The sequence below is a fragment of the Natrix helvetica genome, assembly GCF_964273705.1.
Source record: "Natrix helvetica genome assembly, chromosome: 2".
Taxonomy (NCBI): domain Eukaryota; kingdom Metazoa; phylum Chordata; class Lepidosauria; order Squamata; family Natricidae; genus Natrix; species Natrix helvetica.
This window is the reverse complement of record NC_138552.1, coordinates 223,546,479-223,559,249: the sequence shown is the minus strand read 5'-3', so window position 1 is coordinate 223,559,249 and position 12,771 is coordinate 223,546,479. Positions and strand designations below refer to the sequence as shown.

At 35.0% G+C, this 12,771-nt stretch overlaps 1 protein-coding gene across 5 annotated transcripts in view; it reads left to right on the top strand.

Moving 5' to 3' along the window:
• The window catches only part of AKT3 (AKT serine/threonine kinase 3), a 177,926-nt gene extending 166,590 nt beyond the window's left edge, over window positions 1-11,336 (top strand). For 3 of the 5 annotated variants that reach the window (XM_081944068.1, XM_081944067.1, XM_081944069.1), the window contains 2 exons: window positions 1,571-1,673; window positions 2,721-11,336. In XM_081944068.1, the coding sequence (XP_081800194.1) occupies window positions 1,571-1,673; window positions 2,721-2,806 (189 nt within the window). In that variant the 3' untranslated portion in view covers window positions 2,807-11,336. The remainder of the gene's footprint in view (window positions 1-1,570; window positions 1,674-2,720) is intronic. The other 2 variants (XR_014174615.1, XR_014174616.1) reach the window with 2 other exon arrangements.
• Window positions 11,337-12,771: the final 1,435 nt, after the last annotated feature.

Here is a 12,771-nt window from a genome sequence, read left to right as displayed (position 1 = left end):
AACCAAACCTACCTCTTCACATGCATTCATATGCAACCATGAATGTGTGCGTGTGCCCCTTTCGCCCATACGTTCGGGATCGGAGGTCTGAACTGCCAGCCTACAGGCACCTCTGCAAGGAAAGGTTGGATGCTGCTTAAGAGTTTTCCCCAACAGATAGAGGGGAGATGGGGGCACGTCCCCATAAGAGATTCTGGTTTTACTAGGAAGGGAGCCACAGCAGATGCCGCTCCAGAGCCGCAGGTTGCTGACCCCTGTTCTAGACCAACAGCTTGGTCAGCTATAACACTCTGGACAAATAACTCTCCTCTTGAAAACTTCCAATAATGGAGCACTTACACCTTCTGGAGGGAAGCCGTTCCACTGGCTAATTGTTCCCACTGTCAGGAAATTTTCAATTTAGTTCTATGTAGGTTGGATCTCTCTTTAATGATCTTCCACCTATTACTTCTTGTCCGGCCCCCAAGTACCTTGAAGAATAAGTAAACTTCTTCTCTGTGACAGCCCTTCAACTACTGGCAGACCCCTAATCTTTCTCTTTGTAAGACTTGGCATACCTAATTTCCTTATTTGTTCATCATACGGCTTTGCCTTCAGACCTTTTATCATCTTTGTTGCCCTTCTTTACATTGTTTATATGGTCTTATGATCTCTCTATTTTGTATTGTGGGGACCAAAATGGGATACAATATTCCAAGTGTGGTTTCACCAGTACAGTTGGTCAGCCAGTTGCGAATCCATCTGGTAGTAGTACTTTCTATCCCGTGTTGTTCTACCTTATCAAGAAGTAGACTGTGAACTGCTGTGGATAGGTGTTCTTTTACATTTTATTGTCTATTTTGACTTACATTCCTATTCTGACTCCGGTACTGCTTTTGATAAGCTGAACTATTTCTTCCTTTTGCATAAAGACAGATGCAAAGAATGAATTAAGCAGTTCTTCTTTCTCCCTGCTACCCATCACCTCCTTGCCGTCTAAAAGATTCTATAAACCACATGAAACCATTTTTTTAGACATCATTGGAAGAGAGGTTTAAGTAACCAAGACATACACTATATTGCCAAAAGTATTCGCTCACAACTGCTGCTGATTATGTGGATGGGTGAGTGAATACTTTTGGCAATATAGTGTACATGCAGGAGAAAGGATGATTTGTGAAAATTGGAATATAATGTAGTGTGTTCAAGCACATTTATTTCAATAAATGGTTGATTAAATTTGTGGTGATGCTTATGTTAATGGATGTGTTTCCATTTTAGCTTTTTAATATAATGGGTTATTTTAAAATGGGAATAAAATGCTTATCAAATAGGTAAAGACTTGTTTGTGATTTATGAATTCTTTATTTTATAAGACTGCTTTTTCCCCTCTCTGTAATTGCTAAAATAGAAATTCATTAGGCTAAAACTTGGCCAAGCTAGATTCTTAGTTGGCATTCAAGTTTCAGTTATCTTGTTACCTGTTCTTAACTAGTAGGACAAAATTAATACATCTCTTCCCGCTTTTACAGTCCTACTTTTAAATTGAGAATGTTTATTAATAAACATTTTTCTTTCACTACACCTTCAGCTTGTTCCTCCTTTTAAACCTCAAGTGACATCTGAGACGGACACCAGATACTTTGACGAAGAGTTTACTGCTCAAACTATTACAATAACGCCACCTGAAAAATGTAAGTATCTCATTATTAAGGAAGATAGGAGGGGAGGATTTCACATTTCATTTATTTGATTATGAAGAATCTAAGACATAATCTTAGATTATGAAGCTATTACAACAAATAATAACTATAATAGTAATTTGTGAGTGTGAGCATCCAATTATGATAGCAGTCAGCCATTGAGAAGGGTCCCTGGGAATCAGAAAGGTCTGTCAGCAAGAAGAGAAGAAAGTTGATAGTTCACTTAATTTTTCCCTTTTTCTTCTCCCCTTTTTTTGACACCCTGTAGTCTTCCCAAATTCTTTTTGGTGGGTGTCTTCAATAGCAGAGGTCTGTGTCACTCACATTCATCCAAATCATCAGGATAGAACTTTCATACGGTATAAAAGACTGCAGAGACAGGAGGGGAAGAATAAGAAGTTATTGATTGCCTTTTATTTGTATATGTATTGAGTATATCTGGAGCTATCCAAAAGATCTTATAGTAGGAAATTTTCAGCAGTGACTTTTTAAACATAATTATGTACTCTGATGTACTCTAATTTAGAAGGATAAAAAACCCCTCTGATAGGTTGGATGAGTAGGTGGGAATTAGTTCAAAATTTCAGAGTATTACTGTTTATCAGTAATCTATTTCTTCATTCTACTGAATATTGGGTGTCCTTGAATCCCTGAAGCCTTGTAACATTTATATTTTGTACAAGGCCTAATTAATCTTATTCTGTTTAGTCTATTTGGCTTCTCATTCTAAAAAATATTTACAAAAATAATCTTCAGTTTTACATATCTCTACAAAAGATCATAGTAAACATAAATACAAAAATAATATCATATTTAATTGGCAACTTGAAATATAAAATGTATATTTTCATTCTTCCAACAATAAAATTTGAAAGGCAAAATGTGAATTTTGTCCACATTTCATTGAACTAATCTTAAGAAAAATGCATTTAGGATGGTAGCATTCTAATAATAAAATATGTGCAAAACTCCTTATTTCAATAAAGAGGAACATATTAGTCATTTTTATGAGATTATCTTTAACCTTCAATTCCACAGATGATGAAGATGGCATGGACTGCATGGACAATGAGAGACGACCACATTTCCCTCAGTTTTCTTATTCTGCAAGTGGCCGGGAATAACTTCCTGTTTTGTATTCCTGCTATAGACATATTCAATTTATCACTGAAATTGATTCCTGAACATCACCACCAGTCCTTGTTATTATTTAGGAGAGCAGAGCACTTTGAGAAATCATTCCAAATTGACCAATTTCCTTTTTTGATTAATCAGCCTATTTGGTTTATCTGCATGAGGTGTTACATTGGTCTAAGTTGACCTGCGGTTACTGCTGTCTCAGCATGAAAGTCATAGCAAAAAGCATTCCCCAGATATTAGAAGGCAAATTCTCAGTTGCGTGATTTGTGCACAACTAGCTCTTATTCTCTTGCCTTCCCGGAGCAGAGATTAAAGGGCATGCCGGTCTATGATTCGGTTCTTGCTCCCTTCTAAAATTCATTCCATTAATTTGGATGTTTTCTCAAGCTGATTGGAGCTTGACAGAACGAGGAAATATTACAAGGTGGTTGTGTACATATGCAAGCTTTTGGTAGATCTATGTCATCACTTGAATCAGTTTTACCTTTAACATGTGGATAAAAACATTCAGGCAAAGGACCTATAATTGTGTGTATGTATGTGTGCACATACACATACTCACACACAAACACACAAAGATAGATAAGATATATGTATAATTATATATAATTATTTTTTAACTGTTGGATACTACCCAAGAAGCAAAAAGTCTGGGATTACCAGTTTCCCACTTAGACTTCCATATTCATGTGCAATTATGGAGAATGGGACATTTAAATGGAAGAAATTATAACATAAAAGCAGCAAGTGATGTTGTTTCAACCTCTTATGATTTGTGTCTTGTGCTTTCCTTTTTCTTTGTTGATATTCATCACCCCTGGAGGCTGAAGAATTTAGACAAGCTTAACAACATTGCTTTTCACCAAAATTTGTATACTAAGGTAAACAATTGTTTACCTTTTATGTTTTTTTGAGTTTATGAACTAGTTTTATTTTCTTCAGATGTTTTAATTGAATATTTTGTTACACATCAGTAGTATTTATTTTTTAGTGACAATGATTGTATGTGTCATGTTTGCAATGCTGCTACATCCTAGAAGAGGCTTGCAATTTATTTGATAATGTACGGAAGAACTGTACAAGCTGAACAAAAGAATGCACTTTTTTCTATATGAAAATGTTAAAATTCTTAAAGTGTACCTTGTACTTAGAATTTGGTTTTTATAGTTGAACTATTTCATTACGGTCAAGAAAAAAAAATCCCCAACCCATGTATCCCAATTGTTTGCACAGTCTTTGCTGAAGTTGAATGTGGTATAGAAGTTGGATAACCCTTCGAAAATTTTAAATTACCAAGGCCACAATGATGACAAGAAATGCATTGTAAAATTTCAAACATTTAGTTAGATTGATAGGAGTATCTGTTTTAAAATACCGTATTAGTTCTAGCCATGACAGATGCAAAATTTTTAGTAAACCTAATTCTCAAAATATTTATTAAATAGGATGTTTGAATATTTATTTTTTCATTTAAGAGATTTAAAAAAAATAAACATGTGATGAAAGGCAATTTATGACATGGCCTTTGGTGATGGGTGTTGGGATTTTCTAAAGGAGCTAGTAAGTGTAATAGTGCATTCCAGATTAGCCCTGACGGATGATCTGGGATTATAACTGATGATTCTTGACTCCATTCTTTGTAACTCCTATAATCTTTTAAGCTCATATATGACTTGTCTAAGTCTTATGAAAACTGCCCTCACTACTTTAAAAAATATTTACATGCAATTGTATCCATCTCTTGATGCAGAAAATGTACATACTTTGAAGTATCACTGCAGGCAGTGGAACGTGCTAGGGTTATCAAGAGGCATGTGGGCATTTTATTCAGGCAGCTAGGATAAATCTATGCTTTAAAGAAATAAGGTAAGTATCATTGTACTTCTACACTATAGTAGGTCAGAAATACTGTGTATCTCCTGTGTGGAATGATTATAGAATAAGACAACATCTGCCTTTATTAAAAATTGGGAAGCAGTAAGGAACAGACAGAAAGAATGAGAAATTTAGTTTATGATCAGTGTCTTAGTACTATGTATTAAATATGAGTACACTGTTTCTTTAATAATAGTTGAAGTATTCTCAGTTCAGCAGTACTAATATGCAAAACTTTCTTTGATCTTCAGACGGACAAGGTGGTTAATTAGGACCACTTCGCTCCTTTTGCCATGGATAAATAAGAGAAGTCAGGAGTCTCATACTCCAAATGAATGAGGTCATGTACTATCATCATTGTCCTACTTGAAATACCCCAGCCCAAGCTAATAAAAAAGCCTGACATATATAAGATACATTTCTTCTCCTGTGCAGCCTTTATATAAAAGTCTGCACATGGATCAGTCTTGCTGGATTGGAACAGGCATGCTTTTTCACAGTTCACTACATTTATTGATTAGTGTGTGCCTGGACCATTTTAAATTACTCATAATTATGTTACACATAATCATTAAGAGGATATAGTTCAGTACTAAAGTATAGAGCAGCCACAGTTGAACAGACTGTTTAGGGGAAAGGGGCATTCATTCAATTTGAATGTCCGTTAAACTCTCAGGTTGCCCTCTGCCTCCCACCACCCACACCCCACTTTCCTTGCTCTCACCCCACTTCCTGGAGATGAACTACAGGAGAAAGCACTTTCAGATACAGCCCTTCAAGGGAGGTAGTTGTTCCTAGCATCAGTCTTTGGGGTGTTTGATGACACTTTTCTCTCTAGCTCCTGTCACCAAGGAAGCCGTGTCCAGAGCTGAAGGTGAGGGAAGGGGAAGGAGTCACAGCTGTTGCTCCTCCTCAGCGCACCTCCCTACCTTTTTTTCCTCAGCTCAGCCCCACCGCTCCTCCCCCCATCGTCTGCCAGGTTTTCTCAGCCCCTTTTCTCCTTGACCCTCCCAGGAACTCCACCATTAAGTATGTACAATATACACCCACCTGATCATCCTTGCATTTTCTGTCTCCCAGAAGTTAAACAGAAAGCATGTCCATTTTTGAGGGTTTAGCAGCAACTGCTGTCCAGACCATTCCCCAAACAAGGGAGAAGTCTGTTATTTTGGGGATATTGCCCCCATGGAAATTTTGTTCATTGTGTCTGAAGTCCATTAGTCCTGCACTATTTGTGATGGTCAATGGTAAATTATTTTTTTAAACATGCCATTGGTCAGTCAGTATAGAGGAAAAAGATTCCATGCAGTCCCATTTTTACATTATACAAATATTATATTTTACGTTCTAAATCATTAATACTATTTTTATGATGACTTGATTTTTTTTAGTCATAATCCTATCTGATTACAATTGTTTCTACCCATTGCTTTCTGAGTTTTGATGTGTTGGCCAGGGGACGTAATGTAGTAAAATTATGGAGATTAAGAAAAAATGAAATCTTGAAATACATAAAATAGAATTTCTGTGATCTTTTTCTTGGTTTTCTATAAGGGATATTTTATACAAGATTCTAGATTAGTAACACTTGCTTATTAATATGTTATGAAAAACAACATAGACCAGTTATGCTAATATGCAAGAAAATGAGTAGCTGTGTATAAAATGAGGCTAATTTGTACTCTTGCTTATCTGTTGAATACCAAGCTGTCTCATTTAGGATGCTTGTTCCACCAATATTAGATGAATGAGGGTCAATTCAGCTTTCCCACTACACTCACTTTTTAACAGAGTTTTAGATTTTTAACAAGGCTTCAATGTCTCACCCTTTCTCAATATACAATATGGATAGATGAGAATGTTATTTATAAATATTAACTCTTCTGAAGTCCTCCTGCCAACCAACCTAATGTGCTAGTTCAGAAGAAAGTAGCTTTTGTCCAAAGGATCAGAAATATATTATATCATCTCGTTGTACAGGCATGCTACTTGAAGCATTTGAATGATCCCATCTGTATTGCAGGATGCAAACGTTGGGCTTCAGAACAGAATATTTCAGCATGAGTGCAGTATTGACCAGGGGGACACATTGTATTTTGTGCAACACTGATGGGATCAGGACATTACTCCAAGATCATTCATATTCAATAGTGAATGGGCTCATTGCTTACATCATAGATTACTTTTTAAATCATTACTATAAATGAATACTTTGATAGCACTTTTTGCTGTTTGCTCTTATTGGGAAAATTCACAAATGAAGTTATAGAAGTATCATAGGGTTAGTCTTCAAAGTTCTAGATGATCTCCTGAACATTTGTGAGATCATTAATGTCTTTCATTGTTCCCTGGGTCTTCAGACAAGGGCAGTGCTATTAAATACACAATATAATGTTTTCTGAGAAAAGTTAAACCAACTTTCAATTTTGCTATTTTCCTGAAAAGGAACTTGAAATTTGATGAATATGTACTCAGCTGAACAAAAAAAACAGCTTTCTTTTGGCACTAGATGGCAACACTAAAACCATGTGTCTTACGAACAAAATCCAAAATATAGTGATATATCTCTTTTATATTGAAGTGATTATAATTAATGAAATTAATTTATTTTGCCTGAAGTTTCAAAGAGCAGTGAACAATACAAGCAACGTGTGGTATTGCATTAGTTTCTTTGCAGACACAATCCTACAGCTTTTTCATTGTGATATCAGAGATCTTTTCCTGGAATCAGTGGGCTTGCACCAACAGGTTCAGTACCATGTAGTTACTATATGTTATATATTTCATATAAAGGACCTCATGATTCTGTTACTTCCCCAGTAGTCTTATGGATTAGGATCTCAAAAAGAACTTGCACTTTTACAGCATTTTGCTGAGAGCACTACGCTAACATCCAGCCTCAAAGTAGGAAATAATATTAAACCAAGTTCTGTATGAGATGAACCAGAAGAGCCTCTGCTATTTTAACTCTTTAATATATTGCATTGTGTCTATATTGTGTCATTGAGGAAAAGGGATTAATAGATGGCCATATAAATTGAATAAATAATTTTTGTTGTATATCTTTCCTTCAGGAGTTCAAAGTAACAAAAAAGGAGTCTCTCCTCATGTAATCCTATGAGATAGGTTAGCTGAGAGAGTGTGACTGGCCTATAGTAATGACAGCCATTGTCAGAAAGAATTGACAACCTCTTTTCTACATAAAAGACAGTATTATAGAAAGCTTTATCATAATTTTCTCCAAATCAAATAGCATCTGTCTTTTTAAATCACAGATTTGCCACAGAATTGCAAATTAGTCCATATTATAAAGAACAGAACTTTTGCCATTTTGTATAGAGAAAATATTGAAAAGTCAATATTTAAATTGCCTCTAAATTTATATATTATTAATACTGGGCTGACATCTGCTAGTGAACTAACATTCCTATCCTCCTTCCTTAAATCTTTCTCAAAGGCTGGAATGTAGCAAATGCATGCCTGCTCATCTAATGTTGGATGCAGCCCACTATAACTCATCCTGATAAATAAGGGGTGGGGGGCTCCGAAGCTGGCATCCTTTTATATCAGTTGCCTGCATTTAGTGTGTTGTCCACAGACCCAAGTCAGCACTAGAAGCTTTATCCCCTTCCTTTCTTGTGCTAAGGAGGATGGGATGATGGAGATCGAAAGGCCAAAATACTTGAAGCTCACCAGATTGACTAAACTTGTCACAGCTTTATATCATTTGGTTTGATTTAAAGGCAGTTGGGATTTGAATTTAAGTTCCTATATGAAATAATCCTTCAGAATGTGGCAGCTAGTCTTCCCAAGTAATACATCAGTATTTTTTTTAAATAGAACTAACGCTATGGCCACAATACATTTGTAGCTTTTCTACTGTCTTGCAGCCTTTTCTGAATTTTGCTACCCTGATACAAGAGCTTTCAAGAAATTGTATTTTCATTGTATCTTGTTGGCTCCAGCTTACACTTGCTTCCAGGACATGATGTCCTCTTAACACTGCAGCCATCTTGAGGACATCAAAGACTTTGGTTTATATCTGGATAATTTTTGCACACAGCTTTGCTTCCCATCATGATTCTTCCAATACATTTTGCTCATTGCAGAGTATTGTTTTATACTTTTTTTTTCTTTTTAAATGGGGGAAGGTGTCACTTCTTGAAGCTGGCAGTTCTTGCACAGGCCATGTGCTTCTGCTGGAGTGAAAAAAATGTAAGCTTTCCTTACTATGTGCAGGGTCTCTATATTACACCTCAATGTACAATTTTGCTGCTACTGTTTGTACTGTCTACAGTAGGATTTCCTTATCTTGATCCTGGTAGTGCATTTACAGGTAAGCATGAAATGTAAAATATTTATTTAAATAAAAACTCTAAATTGATCATTCAATTATCTTCCCTTAGCTCTAGAGTTTGTGAGATTTTTTGACCTTGTTAGTTTTTTCAGAAAATCCCTGACAAATCTAATTGTATAGTTAAGGATATTAAGCAGACAAGACTAAGTCCAAGAAACCATTGTATTTGTACTTAGTTGTACTTGGGCTACTTTCTTTAGCATATGACCATAAGGATCTAAAATAACTACAGGGTTTTTTATTTACTTTTTGTACATTACATATCTTTACTAGTTTTACACTTACATATAGGGACACTCATTTGTGTATTTATTTATGCACACAGTATAAATAAAGCACAACGTCAATCTGTTAAATTTATGTCTATGTTGTTGGTTTTGCTTTGAAATGCATATGCACAAAGTTAAAGTTTTTTTCCTACTTTGTTGTTTTAGGATAAAAGAAATTGCATACTCTGTTGAAATGATGGAAATACATAATTTTGAATTAGAGCAGGTATAACTGAAGTGTAGGCTTTCTAAAGTATAAATCTGAACATAAAGATATACAGATGATAGTTTCAAAAGGCTGGTGCTTTCTTCTGACAGTGTGTGCATCGCCTCATTGGGCATCTGATGGTGCCCAATGTCAGTCTTCATATAAATTATCAAGAAACAGCTCTATTCTCCCATATGGAAATATCTCCTTTTAGATCATTCTGTAACTAAGAACATTTATTAAATACTAATTTTATTTAAGATTCCCACTGTTTAAAGACACTCACTCTCTAAAAAATATGGGAACGGAATGAAGGAGCCAGAAGGAAACCAGATGCAGAATTTATTGTATAATTTATACACAGCCATTGTAAGAAAAGCATGCTGGAGGACACATTTAAGAAAAAAAACATTTTTATTTTTAACTGAAATTATCAGAGCGTAGCATTCATTATGGAAATGCATTCCATGTATAAAAGTATACAAATTAAATAGGAAAGACTTTGGAATGAATAATAAAAATTATAAATGGAAACTTACAGAAATGGCAAAAGTAATAAAGTCAGGCTTAAGAACACAAAAAAGCAGTTCAAGAATATGTAAGGTGCTTGCTTCAATAACTGATGAGAAACTATGCATTCTGATACTGATTCTGCTTTTGCAAAATCATGAGTAATAATTACCAGTTTGTCCCAGACATCAGTAGCTTGGAAAATCATAGATTCCAGTATAGCATCCATTCACTCATTTCTGTTACTCTTTCATGCCTGACTCAAAATTATGGAGTTAAGGACTCATTTGCTTAATTAATTTATATTAATTTACTTCAAACATTAGACTGCTCTGTGTAAAACAATTCCAAAATTGTTTTAAGAAATAAGTTTTCCAAATTTGTAATATTAAGAATACAATCCTAAAAGCTATAAATAAGCATTTCAAGAGCTATAGAATTTCTTAGATTTCCCTCTGTGACTTTAGAAACAGAGTTTCAGCCTTGGAGAACTTGGTTTCCAATTCCTGAGGCCCTATCAGGTAGTCATTAGAAATCAAAACTGACTTAAAGCAATCAATCATTTAATAAATCTCCAAGATCTAGAAATGGAAAGCTTTAAAAAAAGGAGAGAGATTTCAGAAAAGATGCTTCGTTGTTCTACAGGGTTTCCTCTGACCGCTTTCAATAAGCATTAAAAATCAATAAGGAAAGGAATGAATATTTGTTAACTTTTTTTACTTCAACCGTGTCAGAATAAAGCCACCAGACTGTCTTGTGAGATCTGATAGATACTTAGTATTCTTTTGACTACAAAAATGCAAACTTGAGACAATGACCAACAAAACCACAGTATCATATTTGTCAAATTGACCACCACACTTCTTTAAGAGCAAAAGATTGAATGCCTTCAAAAATACTTTGATATAATGTAATGTTGCTGTTATGTATACATTTTGTTTTGCTTCCATGGAATTTCAAGTGCCATGGGTTAAGCTTCTGGGAGTTCTCCCAGAAATGGTATAGGGTCTCCTGCTTGAGCAGGGGGTTGGACTAGATGACGACTTATAAGCTCCGTTTCAACTGTGTTGTTCTGTTTTTATTCTATTATCATTATCCCATCTAACACCAGTCAGTTCTATTGTTGTAAGGTTGTTTCATCCTGGATCTTCAGAACCTTGCTGTATCTGCTACAGAAAGAATGCCAGGCAGTTACCTCACTCTTCTGTAAAGTTATCCAAAAAGGCATACAATTTAATTAAATAATCAGCAAGAACTAGAAATAGAGCATTGAAATATGGTAACACAGTATTAAACTGTTTTAGAAACTGAAACTTGTAGCAATAAAATAGTTTTTGCAGATCAAAGTGGAAAAATAATCTATTTCTGAGGAAGAGTTAAAAATTGTGGTACCATCACAGAAAAGGTCCATCTCTAGTGATTTTTTCTGAATTGTTTGGATGATGAGTTCCCAAACAATGATTACACCTTTTAGTCAAGCACTTACAACAATGTTTGGCTCTTTAAACAGTTTAGTGTTTGGTCCTTTAAAGTCCCCTGTTTTCAAACTGCTTTGATTTTAAGCTTTCATTGCAAAACAAAGCAATGCCGTTTTTATGGATCACAATTATTGGAAGCCACAGTGTCCAGAATAGCTTTATACCTGAAAAGAACTTTAGACTTAGTATCTACACTGCTGAAGTCATCAGGTGCCCAATTGGAAGAGAAAACGTTCTCAAATGAAACAGTGAATTGAAAAAAACAGAGGAGTGCAGGTTTCCAGAGACTCAGTGGCCAGAAGTCAGATCAGACTTAAGGCAATTTGGAAATGCTAAAAGAAGACAAGAATAGCATATGAGAGTTCAAGTAGCAATGAATCAATGCATAGAGATTCAACAATCAGTTTTTATGTTCATTTACATAATCCGTACTTAGTGTTTTTTACCATCAGCTTCACATGTGAACTGTCTTATTTAAACTGACATAAAGAAATACAGTAGGCGAATTCTGTTTGTAGTCATTTACAAGTGAGAATTCATTTATACCTGTAAGTAAATCACCTGATAAGTTTATCAAGAATGAATCAGCATGTGTGAAGAAATATTTGCCAGGGATGCTTGAGAAACAGATTAGCAAAACTCAGAACATTTAACAGCAGAATGCTTAAGGGAACCAAAGGATAAAAGGATGTGTACTTGGTAAAGAAAGAAATGGAAGTAATGGGAAATAAAAATACATGCAGAAATATCTAGTTCTGTCTAAATGTTGGATCTTAAATATCTGAAAGATTGGTAAGAGCTAGGAAAAATACTACTACTGGTTGGAAGGTAGTTGTTGCTGAGTTTGGAGAATGAATGCAAGGTTAGGTGAGGTGGGAACAAATTCTTGAGGGACACAGAATGGTAAAAAAAAATATTTTAGGAGGAAAAACAGGGTTATGCATGTGCTGAACCTTCCCACTGAAATCAATGGGATCACAAACCTTAACTTTGTCTGGACTGTGCCTTAGTTATATGTAATCATGATTTCTCAGTTAAGTCAACATTTATTATACCATGAAAACATTTTATGACCAGAGGTATGTAACTATTCCAATTAAAACACATAAATTAAGATTCCATGCTAGACTGAGTTATTGCTCCAGGAAATTCTAATAATTGCATATTTGCTAGTCATTTTTAGTTATAAAATGACATAATGTTACACTTCTGTTTACTTCTGTCAAGCATGTACACATTTATTTATTTGGGT